This window comes from Argentina anserina, chromosome 7 (genome assembly GCF_933775445.1).
Source record: "Argentina anserina chromosome 7, drPotAnse1.1, whole genome shotgun sequence".
In the NCBI taxonomy this organism is placed as follows: Eukaryota; Viridiplantae; Streptophyta; class Magnoliopsida; order Rosales; family Rosaceae; genus Argentina; species Argentina anserina.
The window spans coordinates 11,135,733-11,156,782 of record NC_065878.1 but is presented as its reverse complement, the minus strand read 5'-3'; the positions used below and the strand labels follow the sequence as shown (position 1 = coordinate 11,156,782).

The 21,050-nt window shown below is 36.4% G+C and overlaps 2 protein-coding genes across 6 annotated transcripts; one reads left to right on the top strand and one right to left on the bottom strand.

The window, feature by feature from the left end:
- Positions 1 to 375: 375 nt before the first annotated feature.
- Positions 376 to 16,774, bottom strand: LOC126803035 (glycine--tRNA ligase, chloroplastic/mitochondrial 2). 5 transcript variants are annotated; one of them, XM_050530772.1, is made up of 37 exons: positions 16,517 to 16,774; positions 16,385 to 16,435; positions 16,234 to 16,301; positions 15,954 to 16,035; positions 15,809 to 15,872; positions 14,744 to 14,799; positions 14,429 to 14,506; positions 14,241 to 14,315; positions 14,084 to 14,154; positions 13,214 to 13,330; positions 13,005 to 13,106; positions 12,026 to 12,152; positions 11,618 to 11,701; positions 10,681 to 10,767; positions 10,126 to 10,227; positions 9,902 to 9,965; positions 9,674 to 9,729; positions 9,065 to 9,136; positions 8,804 to 8,886; positions 7,944 to 7,992; positions 7,095 to 7,157; positions 6,863 to 6,952; positions 6,707 to 6,793; positions 6,011 to 6,082; positions 5,846 to 5,904; positions 5,195 to 5,288; positions 4,696 to 4,914; positions 4,482 to 4,576; positions 4,052 to 4,142; positions 3,866 to 3,970; positions 3,440 to 3,478; positions 3,003 to 3,092; positions 2,805 to 2,906; positions 2,099 to 2,180; positions 1,915 to 2,000; positions 1,398 to 1,499; positions 376 to 707 (listed from the first exon to the last, which is right to left on the bottom strand). In XM_050530772.1, the coding sequence occupies exons 1-36, from the start codon at positions 16,751 to 16,753 to the stop codon at positions 1,401 to 1,403; spliced, it is 3,198 nt and encodes a 1,065-aa protein (XP_050386729.1). In that variant the 5' UTR covers positions 16,754 to 16,774; the 3' UTR covers positions 376 to 707; positions 1,398 to 1,400. The 5 variants fall into 5 exon arrangements, with proteins under 5 accessions (XP_050386729.1, XP_050386730.1, XP_050386728.1 ...); XM_050530773.1 differs by having other exon boundaries at positions 376 to 697; XM_050530771.1 differs by lacking the exon at positions 376 to 707 and having other exon boundaries at positions 975 to 1,499.
- Positions 16,775 to 16,814: 40 nt separating this feature from the next.
- LOC126803578 (uncharacterized) lies at positions 16,815 to 20,342 on the top strand. Its single transcript, XM_050531363.1, is given in 9 exon segments — positions 16,815 to 16,851; positions 16,957 to 17,141; positions 17,248 to 17,286; positions 17,392 to 17,429; positions 17,431 to 17,512; positions 17,623 to 17,765; positions 17,856 to 17,959; positions 18,851 to 18,966; positions 19,688 to 20,342. Coding segments are annotated over 9 exon segments (852 nt in total). The 3' UTR covers positions 19,796 to 20,342.
- Positions 20,343 to 21,050: the final 708 nt, after the last annotated feature.

Below are 21,050 nucleotides of genomic sequence, written 5' to 3'. Positions count from 1 at the left end.
TCTAATACACCACGGACAAGAGTTGTTCTTCTAGCCAATAAAGACAATGTAGCTCATGATTCATGATTTTGGGTGGGTGCATTGCTGGAACAAGTTTAAGGCTTATCTTGGATGAACGAGTTGCAACAACGTCGCGTTTCAACCATTTTTGACAGTGGCTCACTTTGCATTATTGGCAGCGTGTTGAAAATTTTATGACCTTTTGCGGAGGTGAATTAGTGAATAAAGTCATAGAGGTCATCTTCAATTTTCTCCCCCACGTTTATTAAATGGACAAGTTGTCATTTTCATCTATATATACTTTTTTTGGATCATTTTCATCTATAAATGAACTTACCATAAAACGATGTAACAATTCTTCACCATAACCTGAAATTCAATGATCAAAAAGTACATAAAGAAGTTCATATAAATTTGTTTTCCAAATAATAAAGACAAATAATTAATTACACTGAAGTTTAGGATACATTTTTAATTTCAGAGATAATATTTTTTTTCCAATTACATTGGAGTGAAATTGTGTCACTAACGTAGTTTAATCCCAAGTCCTAACCCAATTTTCATCAACTCCAAAAATATTTTGCTTATTTACATCAATATGGACTTCATCAAGTCAAGATTCTTGGAAAATAACTGGACAAGAAAGCTATAAAGAGATGATGCAGCAAGAATCGCTTCACTTGAAAGCTATCTGCATCTGCAATTTGCTTGAACGTCATGGAATCTATGTTAAATGAATTTGCATCAAAATATATTATCTTGTAGTTCGGAATTTAGATCGAATAGAAGAATGGACGTCCTGCTAATTCACTCTACACGGACAAAGTGCTTCAAGCTATAGCAACAAAATCAATCTTAGGAGTGGTGTGTTCTTGTGGTGAAAAAGCTGAACAAAGAAATGATCATCACTGGATCTATGTTAAAAGAGAAACATCCAGAGATACTAGGAAAATTCTTTCCAATTTTCGCAAAACTTTGTTGTAAACTTGTTTCAATAGCTGAATGATAAATGTCGTGTAAATTACAATCACGTTTCTCTCTCTGTACCTAGGTAACTCACATAACTTTCTCCCACCTCTGTTTTCCCAAACAAATCAGTAACTTGCACAACTTACATTAGATCTTAGTTCTTACAAAAAGGAGAGGTTGCAGTCCATAACTGCAAAAATGGACTTGCACAACAACCACTAACTCTTTAATTTCTCAGTTCTAACATAACAAAGCTAGTAAGCTGTACTGCTGTGGTGCCTTTTTTTTGTTCTTCCTTTAGCAAATTTTTCTCTATGGCAAAAATTGATATTCATTTACTATGAAGAACAGGGATAAGGGTTGCATGAGTTCTGAGTTGTAAGTTTCTTTTTCCTTTGGCAAAATGATGAAAGGAAAACGCAACTGACCATTCAAAATCCGGGCAAAATTGATAGGTCAGCTACTCCTCTTGGAAGGTCAGCAACTCTTTTCAGCAAAGCAAGCCTGTTCTTTCGAATTCTTTCATCTTCCTGCGCATACATAAGAAAAAATTGGCATTCCGTTTTCCCTCAACTCCATGGATGAATAATTAGAAATTTATTGATATCATATGTAGGTTCAAATGCACTATTAACCGATGCAAACAGTGATAAACAACTAAAGACCGTTATGTTGCTCCAAGCAACTGCGCAAGGGTCCATTATGCAATGCATAAATTTGTTATGGAATTCTTTCTCAGGTTTATTTATATGGCCCTTGAGGTTCATATTATTCTCTTTCAGAAATTAACTACGGCAATGTGACTGAGAGTTGAATGACAGCCTAAACAGAACTACAAAAATCCTCATTCTGAAATAGTTTACGGCAACTACTATTCTTACTATTGACACATGTGCTAGCTGTGAAAATGAAATTGATGCAATAAAATGGGTACCGGAAGCATACCACCATTACAAAAACATGATTAAAGAAATCATCAAGCGGTTGTACTAGCTGTGCTGATATGTTGACAAACTCATCAACCTCAATTCCTTGAAGACAAAAAGATGTTGAAGGTTACTTAATATGCTGTCAAAGACAAAACCAACTGTACAGCAGATTGGAATACCATTGTAGATAGGAAAACTACCATCGCATATTTTGTTTGTAACCGATAAAAATGAAATCCATAGATCTCTCTCTTCATCTGTCTCAAAGGCTGCCTCATCCACCTGTTTTTTTATTTATTTAAAGGAATTGCAACATTATCAGCTTGGGAGGAATTCAAACAAATATTAAATTGTGCCATTGAATTAGCTTTTGATAAAGTCACATATCAGGCCTACCTAGCAAGACAAAAGCATCCAATAAAGAACTACCACATTTTGGTGTACTACATTAACACCACATGATACTGTAGTTATAATGGCAGTAAACATTGGACAAATGTTTAATTGCATCCATCATGTGGTTTAAAATTGGTTCACGAGACATGGATACGGAATTACAGCTATTGATACGACAAATAAGAAAAATGGTTCCATATCCAAATTAAATTTCAAGAATCATCAGTTGAATAATTAATATGTTAAAACAGCATATACACGGTAGGATAGAGCAGTTAAAATGACTACATGTCTACATCTATACATAAGTTAAGTAATATTGCAAGTTTCTGTTGATTTCACGTATAACAATTCTGAGAGAAAATTAAACAGCCCCAGACCCCAATATGCATGTTCAACTCTCAAGCTGAAACCGCAAACTCCCATTCATGTTCCAGGATCGTCCAAAAAAAAACTATGTTTACAGTCTTGGAGACCAACTTCGACACAAATATTGAAGAGAAAGAGTACCTCAATATGAGGGTCCACATCCTTTCCACGGACAATTCTTGTAGGACGAGAATATGCTTCAAGAACCTTCGGAAAAAGCTCGCCTTTCAACAAGGCTTCCATCTACAATTGATAATAAAGAGACATGATCTTCAACTGTTGACATATTGTCAAATATACTTCAGAGGAGGATCAGCAGAAGTAAATAAAGAAACTTACTTTACAAGCAGTCCTTGCTGCAAGATAAGGTCGGTTTGCACGCTCAGCAAGGACAGATCGTACCACTTCTGAACTTATTCCCTTATCAACCTGTAAACAAAATGTATCAAAGGATATTACATGACCCCACAATCTCAATCTATGAAGAAAACCTAAAGCCGAAGTATTTTCTATCTGTGCAAGTTAAAATAGTTGGTCTTCAAAGCTACACAATCCCAAAAAAATTATATATATCCATGAGGATTGGACCTTTACAAAAATTCAAATTTTTTTGATATTGGGGTTTGAGAGTTACGAACTTATGCTTCCCTATAATAGACATACAAGCAAGCAATTCCTGTCTGTAACTAAAACTCTCACATACAGAATACTCAAAAACAAATGGAACAAAATAGTGGGAAAGACAACAGAGTAGTCACATGATAAAGTATACATACCAGATATTGTTCTAGTCTCCGAGTAATGAATTGATGTGCCTAGAGAAGGAAAAATATGCATAATATAAGTAGAATGCACTACAAAAATAATAAAAGGAAAACAAAGGCAATGTAGGCACAAATATGTGGAAAAGGCAGTTCTGGATTTTGAAGACACCATGAGAAAAAAGAAAAGAAACGGAGTTCATATTATTAATGAAATTAGATGAATAAAGAATAAATGAGTAATGAAATTTACCACCAACTCAAACCTATAACTGGTTTGAGACGGTGACCCTACATAAGACCCTCTTTGCATCATTGTGTAGCTTATAACAAAAGTGGGTTCCTATTAAAATATCGTGTGAATAGATTTGTTTATTTGAGGTGGTGAATTAGGCTCTATATTTACTATTTATAACTTAGAAAAAGGACTTGTTCTCATACATCTTTTACAGTAGTGGCGTCTACTTTCAAGGGTTGCACATCTGCTGCAAGTTCCAAAGCTTGTTGTAAATCCAGATACTTATCTTTTTCCACCAACACCTGGACCTGGAGGGAACAAATTTCAATTTCTTAGGTTTAGCTAGCAGTGCCTGAGCCTCAAAGTGTCGCAATGATCACAGAACTTACAAGACCATAAGATATTCGTCGCAGGCCAAATGGGTCATTAGTAGAACTGGGCTGACAACCAGCAGCAAATAATCCGACAAGGCTATCTAATCTGAAAGAAACATATAGTTTAGAATTTTGCAATAAGTAGAGTAAACCATGTAACCTTATATGGATAGGGGATAAAGCATTTAAAGATGCATTATTCCATGCAAATATGAGGAACTGATAACAACCTGTATTTGGGTTTTGTTTTCAAAATTTTCTTGAGGAATCAGTCAATCATGGGGAATGTTCTCACAACGTTCACCCCTTCAATATATCTTCTTCAGATATTTTCAAAATACCAAAAATAAATGGAATTGTGAAACAATGTCAAGTATACAGGTGTTTTATGTCCCCACAATCTAACTCCCACGTAAGACTAATAATTAGCAGTTATCAGAATCACCTGTCAGCTACTGACAGAACTATGCCTGCATCAGTTTTAGGAAGCATATCTCCAGAAAATCTAGGAAGCATAATCTCAAACAAAGCCTCTGCAACCTGCCACACCAACAAAAAATAGAGAAAGAGGTATAGTTAAGAAGAACTCAACTTGAGTTTACTATCACGTATAGGTACACACATGAAACAAAAATAACAATTTAGAGTTTAAAACAGACCTGCTCTGAATTGCCATCTCTAAGAGCATAGTGGCGAGCCATTACTCCTGAAAGAGAAGTGAATTCTGTGACAACTGCTGTAGCTAGATCCGACATAGCAAGGGATGCAGCATGCTGGACAATTTTAATTGTATTGTCATCCATTCCAAGGACTAAAGTCAGTTTGCCAACCATATTCTCAAGACGCTGCACCTTCTCCAGCATTGTCCCCAACTTCTCCTATATGGTTTCACATGTCAAAATAAAAGAGCTACAAAGAGATCCAACAAATCAACTCATGTTTCTACATTACGCTGATGCAAAAGTCAGGAACTGCCTTTTCTTAGTTCAAAAACATATACAAGGTATTGTGATCTTTTCCTAAACAATAGAAAGTAATGCCAACTAAACAATGCTAACGAGACCTCATAGACCAATTTTAACATGTCAACTTCCAGTGTCATGTCTAAATGTGAAAGATTGTGCTCTGTTCAATTTGGAGTTCAATAAAAGGACTTACATGGAAAAGAATCCCCTTCAGTTGACTTCTAAATTCCGAAAAACTTTTCCGTGTATCCATCTCATAGAAAAATTTAGCATCTTCATAGCGAGCTCTGCAAGAATAGAGAAACATAATACTTTATCACCGAAATGAGGAAATAGAAGTGGGGGAAACATACGTGAATTTCTACCAGAACACAGTACTTTCCACAGTACTGTTCTTTTCCCAGACACCTTACTAGCCTAGCCCAATAGATTTACCAAAAAAGAATACTTCTTTTTAGCTTTAAAAATAGAAGAAAGGAAATCTGAAATAAGAAAACACAAAAAAAAAAGGTTTAGTTTACTTTTCCCTTTCTACTGAATCACATTCTAGAATTTGAAATGTTCCTGAATACCATTGCATATGATTTTATTAAACTTTTTGTTTTGGTACAGCTCACAACTTATCTTGTGGGCAATTGAACTTTACCGAGCTTTAAAGTAAAGAATGTATTTCCAATAGAATTTTATTTCGGTGTATTGATGAGAAAGTGATCACCGATTCGTGGGGATTTCTGGAGAAGATAAATACTGAAAGTTTTTGTTCCTCTTTTTATTTTTCTGTTGAGACCAGATTAACAAGATCCCAGATCCAATCAATAAACATTTAGTTAGGTCCAAGCTTTACCTCAATACAGCTTCATTTCCTTTTCTAACCACTCTCTCGTCAATTGCTCCATTTGCCACCTAAAGGACAAATCCCGAAGTCACCAACAAAATTAGAAATACCAGCTTAATTGAATCAACAATTACATAACAAGTCAACAACTATATGACTGAAAGCATGTCTCACAGCAATGAAGTAAGGCAACAGCCCTCCATTCTCATTTCTCACAGAAAAGTACTTCTGATGCTTCTGCATAACCTGCAGGATCGCTTAAAACAGTCAACAGAATCAAAATAATTATGAAGATAGAAGTAAAAAATCTACACAACCATTGTGCACAGACAAATTAAATTTTACAGCTGTTGCTATTTAGATATTGGAACAACTTCAACAACTTATGATATTCATGATTCAATCAAGCTAAAAGAGTTGCCCAAGAACTTCGACATGTTTCCACAGCCAAGTACTTCATTATACCAGAATGTTGAGGCTATCAATCACTTCTAGCCATTTGGAATAGACTTTTCAATAACCATCCTAATGCAAAATTCCCCATCAAAAAATTGCAAGGATTCGGGTAAGGTTTTTGAGCAATTAAACTTAAATGCACTAGAGATTATTAAAAATTGCTGATGTAGTAAAGCATGACGTTGAGTACTTGGTCAGTGTCAGAGTATATCAACCTTTATTTAACTTGGCCACTCACATAGGCAGAAAGGACTACCCTTTTTTTTTTGTAATTATAATTATAATTATACTTGTTATTATTATAATTATAATTACCAAAATCAGATACATCAACTCAATGCATGATGGGGCATGCATGCAGATGTAAGGTGAAATGACACTAGCTATAATACTCCATAAAATTTAACCACTTACCATCGTCAGAAGATCGCTAGGAAGCTCTAAGAAGGACCTTTTAAACTCCCCAAGGACTGGAACAGGAGCCTCAACAAGATTTACAACCTACAGTTTATGTTGGCAGATTTAGATGACATGCTTATGTCTGAAACCCAAAGACAACCAAATACCAACCTCATTAAGCAAGCCATCTGGAATAAATGCTTGCCCATTTACACTTCTGGCTAATGTATTTGAACATTCTATTACTTTTTTCTTACGTTCCTGTAAGTATAACAAGCTCCCACCATCAATACTCAGCCTAAAACACGTGCTTGTGTGTGTGTGTGTGTGTGTGTGTGTGTGTGAGAGAGAGAGAGAGAGAGAGAGAGAGAGATCTTCAGAAATAGGTGTCAAATCCCTATACCTCCATTTCAATATTGATCCCTGCATTCCTCATTACACCAGCATACGATTCCGCAGTTTCAACCTGTAAAACTTTCCGCAGTTAAAATTACATAAACTCTAGCATCTTAGAATAGAAAATATAAATTAGCGTAGCATATTAGCATTTGCAAGCCTAAGGTAGAATTTTAGAACTATGTAGTTTATATATTAGTTTGATACATTGCCCTTAGAGCAACCAAGAACAATGCTCTATGTTGAGCGACAATGAACCACAACAATATATAGAGCAACATCAGCCAGGAAACTGAACATGAAAAGAAATTCACAGATGATTGCCACGGATTGGCCTATGATTGAAAAGGTAAGCTAAGGTGAAAAGCTTAAGGAAATACTCTACAAACATATTGCATTGTAAGCTCCACAAAGCAAATGGAGTTAAAAGGCAGCACATACAAAGGGGCAAAGAGAGAGATCTAATAAAACCTAAAATAAAGTTCCAATTCCAAAAGCATAGAGCTAGTAATATCTTTTCAAGTGACATTTAAAATTATGTACAATTAAAGTGGCACTCCCCAGGGTTCTATCTAATTGCAGATTGAATAGAAATCTGGAAAATTAGAGGGAGATTATGAAAAGGAAAAGAAGAAACAAGAGATCACACATAACAGAGTTTCTAATGCATTCCAAAGTCGGCTCTAGTGCTATATTAACTTCGGCCTAATAAACTATAACATAAACCACCTGTTAGATCAATCTTTCTAGGTTGTAACCAATATGCAAATCAGACAACAATCAATTTTGAGAAAAAAAAAACAATGAAGAGGATGATGACAATAGGACATGAAAAAATTTGAAGTTCAACACATACCGTGACAGTAGCGGAAGGAGTGTTACGAAGACCATAAGACAGGTTACCACTGCATCCAGTTAAAAAAAAGAGAGAAAAAAAAGAATCACAACAAGTATAGTGCCCGGCCATATAAAGAAAAAATCACACTGGTAAAAATATCAGATATTCAAATATGGCAACTATTTTATTATTAATATTGTACAGTCAAAGTTTAAGAAAACAATACACTGATTTACATTAAATAGGATTTATGTTAACGAAATATACTCTCCTAACAGGAACCACATCAAATTAGTGCTATACTGCACAGAATTGTGCCATCAATTAACAGTGGCATGAGATAATTCCCATTTGGGACCCAACTCGACAGTTGCACGACCTCACTAAAGCTTAAGGCTGAAGCTCTATGTCATCTCCAAATTTATTTATGATCCACCTACAAACTTAACAGTTCAATACAAAGCTTGGGACAAGGAAATCACATACAAGAGTGTAGTTCAATGTTAATACTATCCTACTTGCCTCACAGGCTGTAAAGTACGATTTACAATCACAAAACATGTATTCTATTTATCCTTTAGCTAAACCATGGCAAAATAAGGTCAACAAAGAGAATGTTTGTGCAAGTTATAGTAGGAAGTTCAGTTGCCCAGACATTGTTACTCATGTCTGTACCAGGCCAATAACATGGGCCCATTTGATAGTTCAAGGGATAGTTACTGGTGCTGAATTTCTTAGATATAGAATACTAAATACTCCACCTTTTATGAATGCATTTCAGTCGAGAAAGACTATTACTTTAACATTTAACTCCTTAGACAAATAATACTGTTGCAAAGTAATGTAATCCCAAAAAGTCCAGCAATCAGCCTGATTACCTCAAAATTTGAGCAAAAGTAAAGGGCACAACTACATCTCCATGCATTGCTAAAATCCAACGAATAGGTCTGGTAAACATAACCTACATAGTAACAAGAAACACATCAGCTAAATGGAACTCTAATACATGTTAGCATGCTCCTCTTATATAAGTGATGATATCTGAAATCAAAGATTTAGATAAGAATAATGCTTAACAGACCATATTTTCTAACCACATTTAAACCACATGACATCATTTCAGCACAATTTTAGCATACCTGAGAGTTCCAACGCATTGATTTTGGAAATGATATTCTAGCAATTGCATTGGGCAAATCCTCAGACAAAACCTATCGGGTAAAGCCAATGATTAGAGGCATCGGGGGCGCAACGCCCTATTCTCAAACTTTTAATAGGTAAAATAAATAGAAAGGTAACAAGTGTATACAAAATTTTCTGTATGCAGGAACTATATGAGGACAGTGAACTAAAGGTCCACAGCAGAGACTAATAGGGTTCAAATACATATGACTAATATACAGGAGAAGGAGATACAACAATGCTTGGAACTATGTTTTAGCATGATTAGTATGTAAAATAAAATGCAGTCATCTCCAGTTCAACATAGATGACAGAGTAATTCCTACCTAGCTGTTTTTCCCCATCAAATGCAAATGATTCACAAAGCAAAGATACATATATACAAAGAGTATAGATAATCATTTTCATTTCTGACTTAAGTAATCAACAGAACAGAACATGGGCATTGCTGAGTGCATGTATTACTACATAACTACATTACTCCACTGAAATAACAAAACAAAAACAAAAAAGTACACAGAATTTAAGAATTAAGGTAATCAAAAGGAAGAGATGAGAAGTCAGACCTCCAAAGCAAGTCGAGCAGACTCTACTACACGAGCATAAATATATTTTGTTTTCCCTGCAAAAGTAGATAACAAAGTTCTAGTAAGAAGAATGGACATCTAGAATGTAGCAACAAAAATTAATTTATCAGTTATATAACAGCTTGAAAACATAACTAGGTATTTCATGCATGCATCTACAAAGTTAAAAGGGAAAAGGTTTTGAGAAGAAAATGGTCTTATACTCACCATCAGTCTTTCGATATAATGAGTTCAATGGTACAGAGTACCTCCGGCAGAATCCCTCGGCAGCCTGACAAATATCAATATTTACAAATCCTTTATCACACAATACCATGAGAATGGAGAAATCCTAGGTAACATTAGCATGCACGAGCAATAACCCTTAGTAGGCAAATAAGATAAAGAGGTACATTGGGCCAAGAAGAGAAGGAGTGGGAGTCCAAAATCACCTTTGTAGGATTTCCTTGATCATCAAAAGATTTTGAAACAGGAGGCCCTCGAACCTCAACGTCATTCTCCAGTTGTTTAGTGCAGAGATTCCCAACAGATACCTGGAAGTGTGAAAGTAAATATCAATCTCAGAACATAATCATAAGAAGTAAGAGAATTCCGTAAGACCAATGTACTTAATTTAATTCCAATTCGTGCAAAAGGTTGATTTTCACATCTTCCTTGGCTTGCATAAACACAAAATTATAAACAATACTTATTCTCAATAAGTACAACATGTGATTATGAAAAGAAGAAGAAGCTTTAGATATATGAGTTGGAATATAAAGATGTAAGGAGATAATATTTGTTCAATTCACAATCCTATAGCAAAAACAACTTCATACATATCTTTGATACTATATAAGTATTAACAATAAATGATGATCTTTGATCGACGTACAAAAAAGAAGAAGTTAAAACACATATAGAGGTTGATCATTGAAATACAAATTCTTAAAAAAAAAATGAAATCTAGAAATATATATGCATAGGGAAATATTATAGAATGATACCACAAGTCTGCGAGGTGTGCTGAAAGCTTGCACTTCACCATGGCCCAGCCTTTGCTTTGCTAGTAACTGCACTATTAGATCTTTCAGCTGCAATTATCAACAGAGCTAAGTAAGAGAAATTCTCAATATGGAAAAACACATAATGTGGAATGCCAGAGGGACAACTCTCACTCTGAGAGAGAGAGAGAGAGAGAGCTGAAACACATTATAACAACAACAACAATAATAATAATAATTATTATTATTTATTATTTATTTTGACAACCTACTTTTGTGGAAAGAACCAAATTTATTGATGAAAAGATGATATCGAACAAGAAGTGGACATCAAGAAAACCAGCATAACTTAAGAGAATACATCCTGAGAAACTAGAAATTACGCAACCACACTAAGTAAACAAGAGCCCTATTTTTTTGTTTTGATTTCAAAAAAACAAGAACCCTATTCCCTAGATACTACGGTGATCCAATCTGGCAGGATGTAAGAACATTTACTTCTTTGAAGACTTAATTCATGATTTATAATTATAATAAAGAGAATACAAAAGACTTGAACAGATTCTTTGGCCTGCAACTGCAGGACAAAACCTTCAAGTGTAATATGACTATATACGAATTCTGGACAAAGTATAAGTTTAGAAAGGTAAATAAAGCTTAACTACAAAGGAAAAGCTATTAGTGATATTTGGTCAACTATACATCAACACTGAAATCATGAAACAAAGGAAAGAATGTCCAAGTGTTGCATTCAGTTGGGGGAACTAGAGAAGACAAGGTTTATAAACATATTAACAGATATTTTCTTTATGAAAAAGGCTAAGACCCAACTCAGTTCCTAAATTTTTAAGTTTTCAGCCAACTACAGAATATAAGAAATAATATAAATTGCACGTAGAAAGAAAATTTGCTTGATAGTTGATATGAAAGATAATTATACTTGCTGGCTTGCATCAACTACGTCTTGAGGTGGCATCTCTTCAATTCCAATCTCTAAAACAAATGACCTTGAAGTATCATGCACCTGGGATGCGAGTCAGCAAAAAAAAAAAGAAAAAAACGAAGGTTATGTTTCGTCTTGATAGAGCTTGTGTACACTAAGTTTGTACTATTTCTCTCTCTAGTTTCTTTAGCTAGAAAAGCTTCCTGGTGTAGCCATAAGTATTAGCTTAAAGGGAACAAGAAAAAAATGTGCCAGACAATGGCAATTGCACAAGCAGTTTCCGGAACCAGTCAATAATGAACACAAGACTTAGAAACTGCACTGAGCCCTTATGGCTACTAAAAAGAAAAAGACTATGGGAGAATATACAGCCATAATATCAAGATTTTCATATAAAGGACTAACCTTCTTGACTGCTGCTTCCACAAGCTCTTTGGGACATATAAGATTATCAGTTTCAGAAACAACACCCAATGGATAACCAAGGGATTCCCTCGTCTTTAACCAAAGTTGCGCACACTGACGAGCTAAACTGATAAAAACAAAATTTACAAATATTAGCAAAACCATACAACCAAAAGTGGTAGTGATAATCTTATATTCTGGTTGCAAAAGGGTTTAATCTCATTCCAGCATATATACCATTCCATAGAACATAAATCACAGGGCTAGGTAGTTAGATGAATTTCTCTGTGCTTAATAAGTTGTTGTCCCCTTAGAGTTCATCCTAAAGAATTACCTGAGTATAATATTTTCTCTGTTGGAGAAATAGAGTCTGGGAAAGATAACATATTAAGCATTTGGTTCTCGGCAGGTTCAGCCCCCATAACGATAGAACTTCAGCTAAATCTTATATATCAATCTATTAGACCCCTCAACTTTTATTCCGAAAGTAGTATTATATTCTGTCTGTTGGACTAAGAAAGTCTGGGGAGAACATATTAAGTGTTTGGTCCTTGGCAGGTCAACCCTTATAATATTAGAACTTCAGCAGTAAAATCTTATATAGTACGAACCGAGATAACTACCTAAGGGAAGGGTTCATATGAACTATGATGAGCGTACATGACAGAAAAAACAATTCTTAAGATAAAATACGCTGCCAGTGGACAGCTTACAGGATGCATGCAATCACAGATAATTTGCAAAAATATGGGATTGCAAAAAGAAATGTCTCATGATCTAGGAATTATTAAGCACAGAGAATATTGACTTCTGTAACTTTTATTATAATAGTGTTTTTTCTAATTTTTCTCCCTAATAATTTAGGACAGAAATAAATTCCCTGCATTGACTTTCTTAGCAAGCAAAGTTACTTTGCATGTACAGTACATGTACCAAGTTTTCAGCCAAATTTATTGGCTCAGTGGGAAAGTAGTCTTACCTACGCATTCGACCAAAGTAACGAGCACGCTCTGTTACCCCAACAAAGCCTCTAGAGTCTAATATATTGAAAGCATGTGATGTTTTCAGAAGTTGATCATACCTGGCAAGTTAACAGGAGAATGGTGAAAAAGGGTATTCACAGTTAACAATCACACTCAGGCAAAGAAGATGGTTGGCAATCGTAAGAGAAATAAAAAGTTGTCATACGCAGGTATTGCTAGGCCTGAAGCAAGCAAGGAACGAGCTTCCTCCTCAGAAAGATCAAACTGTTTTTTAATGTGATGCACACCAGCATGCTCTAGATAGTATGCACTCATTTCCTTCCTGAAATGAAATTGTATTCAATGTTACTGATATTATTCGTGAAACATTTTTAAATAACAATCACTGACAGAGCATACACAGAAAGGGAAAATGGAATTAGAAATTAAAAATTAGAAATGTGCAACTGTTAGAAACATAAGGACATGCATCCAATAAATACTATTAATGAAATGAGAACCAAAAAAGAAAAAGCATTAAGGTATCAAACGATTGAAAACTTTCAAAAATCATTTTCAGAGAAGAGATGCATCCAACACAGTTAGGAGGAGGTTACCGAAAAATATGAGAAATCAGGAATATCAGATCAGTTCAGCATGCCAATCACGGAAAAGAAAAAATGTGAAAGTTAAGCCCCCTCATTAATAAGGCATTGCAGGTTGCATGCAGACCAAGGGTTCAATAGTTGGCTTGTGCAAATCTCTTCCACTATCTTACATGATGGTTCTAGAAAAGAAAAATTAACAATTAATCTGTAGGTTGGGAAAAAAAAAAAGATAAGACCGAATCGCTGACTATCAACTTTGGGTTAAATGTGCTTATTTGAAGAAAGGCGAGAAAGAAAATGATGACATCCAGGGTACAGAGCCCCTGCAGATACAATGACCACTGATCAAGGAATAGCCCCATAACTTTTGAAACTTTAAATTATGACCACTATACATAATTTCTTTGGATCAACTGTCTTAGAAAATTAACTGAATCTCCAATACTGAGGAAAAATAAAAGTAATCAGTAGTTAAGTAGTTTCCTCACTCATTCTCCAAAAATAGCTCCCCGTATGTAATTCCATCAGCATATTGAATTTTCTTAAAATGATCAACTCCCTGCCAATTAGTCAGGAGAATTTAAGTGAATAGAAGCGGGAAAAATATAATTTTATAAATAAACAATAGACATTATCTAAACTAACCTGAAGCAACATGAGGATTCGCTCAAGACCATAAGTGATTTCAACAGATACTGGTGACAATTGAAGACTTCCAGCCTGTAGAGAGAGAGAGAGAGAGAGAGAGAGAGAGAGAGAGAGAGTGAGAGTACAAAACTTAACTTAAGCTAATTCCCCAAAAATAAAAAGTATCACACTGAAGAGGAAGGAACCTGCTGAAAGTAGGTAAATTGTGTGATCTCCATCCCATCCATCCAGATTTCCCAACCCAAACCCCAGGCTCCAAGCACCTTAAAGAATTTTAAAAGCAAATGATATCACATCAGCTAAATGGTATATATTATCCTTAAAACTGATCATGATAAACGCAATACAATTTATATTACTTTTATGTCCATAAATGATTTATTGGACGGAAATATAAAAACTGAGCAAGTCAAATTTGGTTTCACTCAAATGTTCAAATAGACACTGCATAAAACTAACATGGAAAGATTGCTTTTGACCAGCTAATGACAGAATACTACCGGACTCTCCCAGTTGTCCTCCACAAATCGTATATCATGAGAACGGACATCAATACCTGTAAAGGATACAAACATTAAGACTAATCTCAGAGTACATTGCTTCGAATTAGACAGAAAATAGATGCTATGAACTCATTTAATCATGATCCTTGTATCATATTTACCATTTTCCTCTTAAAATGGAAGATTTACTAATCCTCATGCAACGGTGAGTAGCATCTCATGGAGCATGAATTCTCTCTATATAATATTCTCTGATATACCCAGAAATTTCCCAAACCCGAGCCTTGGAGCTGGGGACTCCTGATCAACCTACACTGCTTTGGAGGCAGAAAACTTTATGAAATAGCTAGAGAGGTACCTTGAGCAGGTCGAACCCCAAATCACATGAGAGAAAATCATGAGCCTCGCCGCTATTATGAAACCTTGCTGGTGGATCCCCTTTCTTAATTTGATCATGATTAAAAGAAAATTTAAGTTAATTCTTGTACGATCTATGACTGGTAAATTCATTTTCTTTTCTTCTCTTTTGGAGGTATGTAGACTAGGAGGGGAGTCTGCAACGTATGCCTAAGAAGGGTATACATTGGGCAGTCCGACCTGAAGACACCTTTAAATGGGGGACCACAGTGCGGATAAGAGACTAGGTTTACTCTTATATCAGTTTCACAGACCCAGCACTTGCCGTCCAACCAAAAAAAGGTGCAACCCATCCTGCTTACAAGCACGGAACCCACCCCATTTAAAGGTAGTACGGATTATAACAGTAAGAGGCTCTTAAACTATTCTATAGGAAACCAAGTAATTAATTATCGTTTTATTTTCCTGTTATTAAGGAAAACTGAAACTTCAAATATTGAAAGAGGTATCAGACAATGTCACAAAACTCACAATGCTTGTTAGCTATATAATTATGTGCAGTATTACTTAAGTGATGCTTAGCAGTATTAAAGGCCACTTGGAATAAGTTGAACAGACTATCAATACAGGAACAATACGAGTATGCATTATGCAGATACATGTAAAGATCTGTTTGTAAACTAAGATAACAGTGTGAAGTACTACCTAAAGCTGATAAGCTGCGGATAAAAAGGTCTTGCGAGTTTCCAGGATCAGGCTTCAATATAACCTGAGCCAAACAAAATGTAAATATAATGACTTGTTTCTAAACAATACAGCCATAATGAGTATCAACAAAACTGAATTGAACCTGAAATTGAGTGTGTCTCTGGAGCCTATTCGGGTTTTCCCCGTAACGACTGTCATCAGGCCGGATACTAGGCTCTGCGTACCTATCAGCAAGACATCCCACTGGCAGTTACCACGAATAGCCTCGAAAATAACAAATGATCGACACATTTATCCTCCATTACAAGTAGCGACACTAATACCAGCAAATTTGAAACAATGAAAGCCTAAAACCCTCTGCTACAGACATTAATAAGGAATCAAGTGACTGTATTAACCTAAAAAACTTACGCATTACTTACGCTACGTTCCACGGTTCAGGACCAAGCACCCTTAGGAAAGTCAATGGATTCATAGTCCCAGCTCCAACCTAATCAACATCCAAAACCGCCACATCAATCAAACTAACAGAAGCACGAAATTTCGACATAAGAAACACACAACAAGCACTACCTCAGTGTTGCTGCATTGCATTATAGCGCATCCAACCGAAGCCCAATATTCCTGCACCACACAAAACACATGATCAACAACATATACAAATATATATATTGAATTATTATAATAAAGAGAGAGTGAAGTGACCTGGAGGCGCTGAATGGCCTGTTGGAAAGTGAGGGCGGAGGCTTTGCTGCCGGGCTCGGCGGGGATCGGGTCGGAGTGGTGAGGGAGAGAAGAGGTGGAGGCGGTGAGTGCGGAGACGGGGGTGGTGGAGAAGCGGCGGCGGAGGAGGCGAGAAGTGGGGGCGGGGTGGAGGAGGAAGAGGCGGGAAGAGTGGGGCTTGAGGGCGGAGATGACTAGCGGGAGAGCGAGGATTCCCATTTTTTTGAGGCTCTCGTAATTACACAGCCTTACCCAGTTTTATTGGGTTTATCAGGACATGATGGGGTTTAAACGTTTTGTTTTTCTCAACTCTTTTGGTTGTTGAGACTTGAGAGTAAATCTTTTTTCTTTTTTCTGTTTTTTTATATTAATACACAGCCTCTGGTAGAAAAGTTTTTAAAGTCTAAAAAATAAATAAAAAGAAACCTCGATAATCTCTGATCGTAATGGCCGCCGAGAAGAGGACGTGGCCGCAGAACTCGAAGCCGTCCAGGCTGTCTACGGCGACGACTGCCACGTTCTCGATTCCTACCCTCCCCGCCTCCGCCTCCGCCTCCGCCTCCGCCTCCACATCAAACCCCGCACCGCCGACGTCGCCTCCCAGCAGGTCCGATTCCCGCTTCTTTCTCATCAATTTCTTCCATTTTTTCAACCTCCGTGTTCTTCAATAGTGCCAAATTCTCACTCTTTTTCATATTTTCTTTGCTGTATAGTTCGTCGAAGCTGTAATTGAAATCCGAGCAGGTCCTCAGGTATGGATTATAATGAAAAGAATACTTCTTTTTGAGTTGATTAAACTATTAGATTACTTGATTGTTTATCGTTTTTGGTGGTGTTTGTTGTTGTTTTGGTGCTAGTATCCGGAAGAACCGCCGCATATTTATGTTGTGGATTCCAAGGCAGAAGCATCTAACGAATTATATAAGAGACAAAGCTCTCGAGCTTTCGTCTTGTTTGATGCTTGTGGCTGTTTGTGAGGTAATTTTTGCTTTAGAATTGGATGTTCAATGAATTAGAGTTGAGCTGCTGCGTAGAGATTGTTTGTAACTTCTCTTGGCAGGAGACTGATTCGTTGAATGTGTGTCCAGGAAGCAGTGGAGATGCTGTCGGCTATGAATCATCCGGACGGCGATTGTCCACTGTGTTTGTGTCCTTTGGTGCCGGAGGAGGAAGAGGAGGGTAAAGTCTTGCCGTTTATGAAGTTGATGTCTTGTTTCCATTGCTTTCACAGGTAGTCGTTGTTTGGTCAGTGTGTTTTGAACCTCTATGTAGATTGGTTTCTAGGTTTTGTATTTTAATTTTTATGTGTTTTGGGTGGCAGTGAGTGCATTATTAGGTGGTGGAGTTGCATCCAAACAGAGGCAAAAATCAATGCTTCATCAAGTGCACAAATGTGTTCTGTCAGAGAGACCAGAGATCACAAAGGTATAGCATAGTTGGATCACAATTATTTGTTAGTGGGTTGAATGAATCACCAGAAGTTGAGGAGATCATTTAGCAATAAAAAATTATTTACTTGATATTTAGTGGGGAGTTTTCTTAGGACTGATGGGTTAACCAAGCCAGAGATATGATAAAAAAGATATAATTGTGAAAGCTCAAAAAATACTTCAAGAATAAGATAGTAAAGAAGTTAAAAGCTTCCAACTATTGAAACATGATGATTTGGCCAGAAAAGATGGAATGCATAAGCATATTACTTTTGTATTTGGTCAGTATCTGAATCTTGATTTCATAGGATGACTTTTGTTGTTCTTTCTAATAATAATACTAGCTTCGGTATGAACTTATTCTTTCCTTGAGCTTGGCATGTATGAGAGCGTCTCCCATGATCATAAAGCTTTAGTTAAATAGTTGAGTGAAAAAGTCGCCTAGTTATTGATTTGGAAGGTTGGTGTACCAATAGAGATACAAACGTTTGATTATTTTTGCAGCCCTTTGAAAACCAAGCACTGCTGAGATGTTTCATATAAAGAACTGTAAATATAATGACAATTTCCTCATTGGTACCTAGTGAAATGCTGGTGGTGAGTTATGATCCCCTTTGCATTGCTTGTCCACTACCTAGATTTAAGTTGCAATTGGTCATTCTTTGTTTTTCCATGTATTATAGGCTTCTTGAATTTTTTGTCGAGAACAAATAGATAAATAATTAGTAGATGAGGTAGACCAACTTATCATTTGTCCCATGGTTATGGCCGAGCAAAACATTTGGTGTGATGCCATTCATGTGTATAATACATTTCTGAAAGGAATTGTTGTTTGAGTTTTGTGCTATTTCTTTAAAATTTTAAGCGAGTACTTCGTTGTTGTTAGATACAGGGGGAGCTGTGGAAGAGAGTATGGGTAACTGTCCAGTTTTCCGCAAAGGCTTTCATGCACAGGACTTAGAACATGTGCTTCATTTGGTTGGCAACAAATTCTCTCAAGTTGTATGTCATCTTATGAACTACAAATTGCAATATTTCATTTTTTTAGTATTGAGTTGACTGGCATTACACTTAAAAAATGCATATTAGTATGTTTATTGAAGAAATTTGTGGGCATTATGTGTTTAAACTGGGTACTTTACATTTATACAATTATACTTACACAGTTATACCCAATCCCTCAGTTGTGACAATGTGGTGTGGATATCCCACAAATGATTAGGAAAGATTATGTTAATAGCATAGATCAGGTTGGTTACGTCATTACTCATTCACATTATGTTAATTCAATTGTGTCTAGCCATCTTGACACACGAAGAACAAACTGTTTATATGTGTGTGTGAATGGTCAACTTGTTATTAAATGCCCGGGGCTGCGCTTACAGTCACTGTAAGAGCTGGTCTCAGAACTGGATGTATTGATGCCATTGGATCTAGTTGATGCATGTGTTACAATGATTTATGTTTTGAATGTCCTGAACTAATTTGCAAAGTACTGGATCTCATATATGAGGGAGTTCCAGGTCAACTTTGGCCTGAAAAAGTTCTTTGTTTGTAACCTTATCACTTAGCAATTGTGTAGTAATCTCGTTTCCATCGATTATTTATACGTAGTTGGCTTTGGGACTCTAAATTACACAAACATTCAGGTTTTCCACACGTTATGTATTATTTATTTCTTTTTACTGAAGTTAGATGACAAGTTGTTATATGTTGAATTCAGAGCTTGGATGAAACTGAAGACGATGACACTCATGACAGTGCAAAATTTCTTCAGTCTGATACAGAGAAGGCTCGAAGAGAGAACTTTGAGGCCATATTTAAGTTGTAGCAAGAAAACGGTGGTCTAATTGAACCTAAGAAAAATATTGCCATCGTACCTGGTATGTTTCTTACACCACCAGTTGCACCCTCCAATTCTGGGGCAGCCAAAGAATCTCCTGATGAGCAACATAGAGAACCCCCTGTCACCCCGACATGCATTCTGGTGGTTCCTCGCGTAGGCATGAGACCAACGAGCACAGGAGTTCCAGCTCGAGGAAGCAGAGAGCAAAGAGGACATAATCCAAGACAACCTGCCAAACAGTGGATTAGAAAAGAAAGTGACAAGGCAATGTGACCAATTGGTATGAATGGTTCATCTGGGAGCGTTTTCTGTCCCTGAGGTACCTAAAAGTTATTCAAGTAGTGCTATATATGAACAATGTAATTTGAAAGGAAGTTTGAAGAACACATGTAGGCTGTGCCGGAGCAAAAGGAAAAACCCCCTCTGCTCTCAGCATCATCGGTGTCATCACCACATCTGTAAGCTCGTAACCTTTCCATCTGTGAGCTCATGCATATTGAATTTCAAGGTATGAAATAGTGCTTTTGGTGAAGTTTCTTGTCGGGATAGAGAAAAGATGAAGCGCGATTGCGCTGTTTTAAAAAAAAATGAATCTAGAAAACTCTTATGTAATATACAGATTTGTCTTTGTTTTTGTAAAAAAATAAGTGTGGCTGTCTTTGGAAAAACCAGCGATCGAACCCTTCTCCAATCTCCATAACTATCTGGCCATCAACCTTCTCATCATCGTACTGGTACATATTTCAAGTTTCAACAGTCGACTAGCAATGATATCGACAAAACGATGGCGGCGGCTGGCGACTTCACTGATCAACTGATAAATTACACCATTACTACCACCACCCTCCACCATCACTTGATTGATGAACTTACGGACCGTTTACCTTAGATACGACTGTAAACGCTACCACTACCATACAACGACTAAACAACCGGTGACAAAGCTGACCAATCGTTTTGAGCTCAAACTTTGAAAGAAAACATTCAGTTTACTATTTCAGAATAAAAATAGCTTTCCATGAAACACCGCCATAAGGATGCAATTCCATAGCATGATCACACATGAATCACATTATCATATATATTAATTGTAGTTTGTTTCATATATTAAAATCTTACACACCAGAAGTCCATGCCATAATTTAGTGAGTATAGACTCTTCCCGAAGATCTTTTGACCCTCACTCAAACCTGCATTCTCAAAATGATGGCGGTACAGATCGACTTTGAATAACCAATTC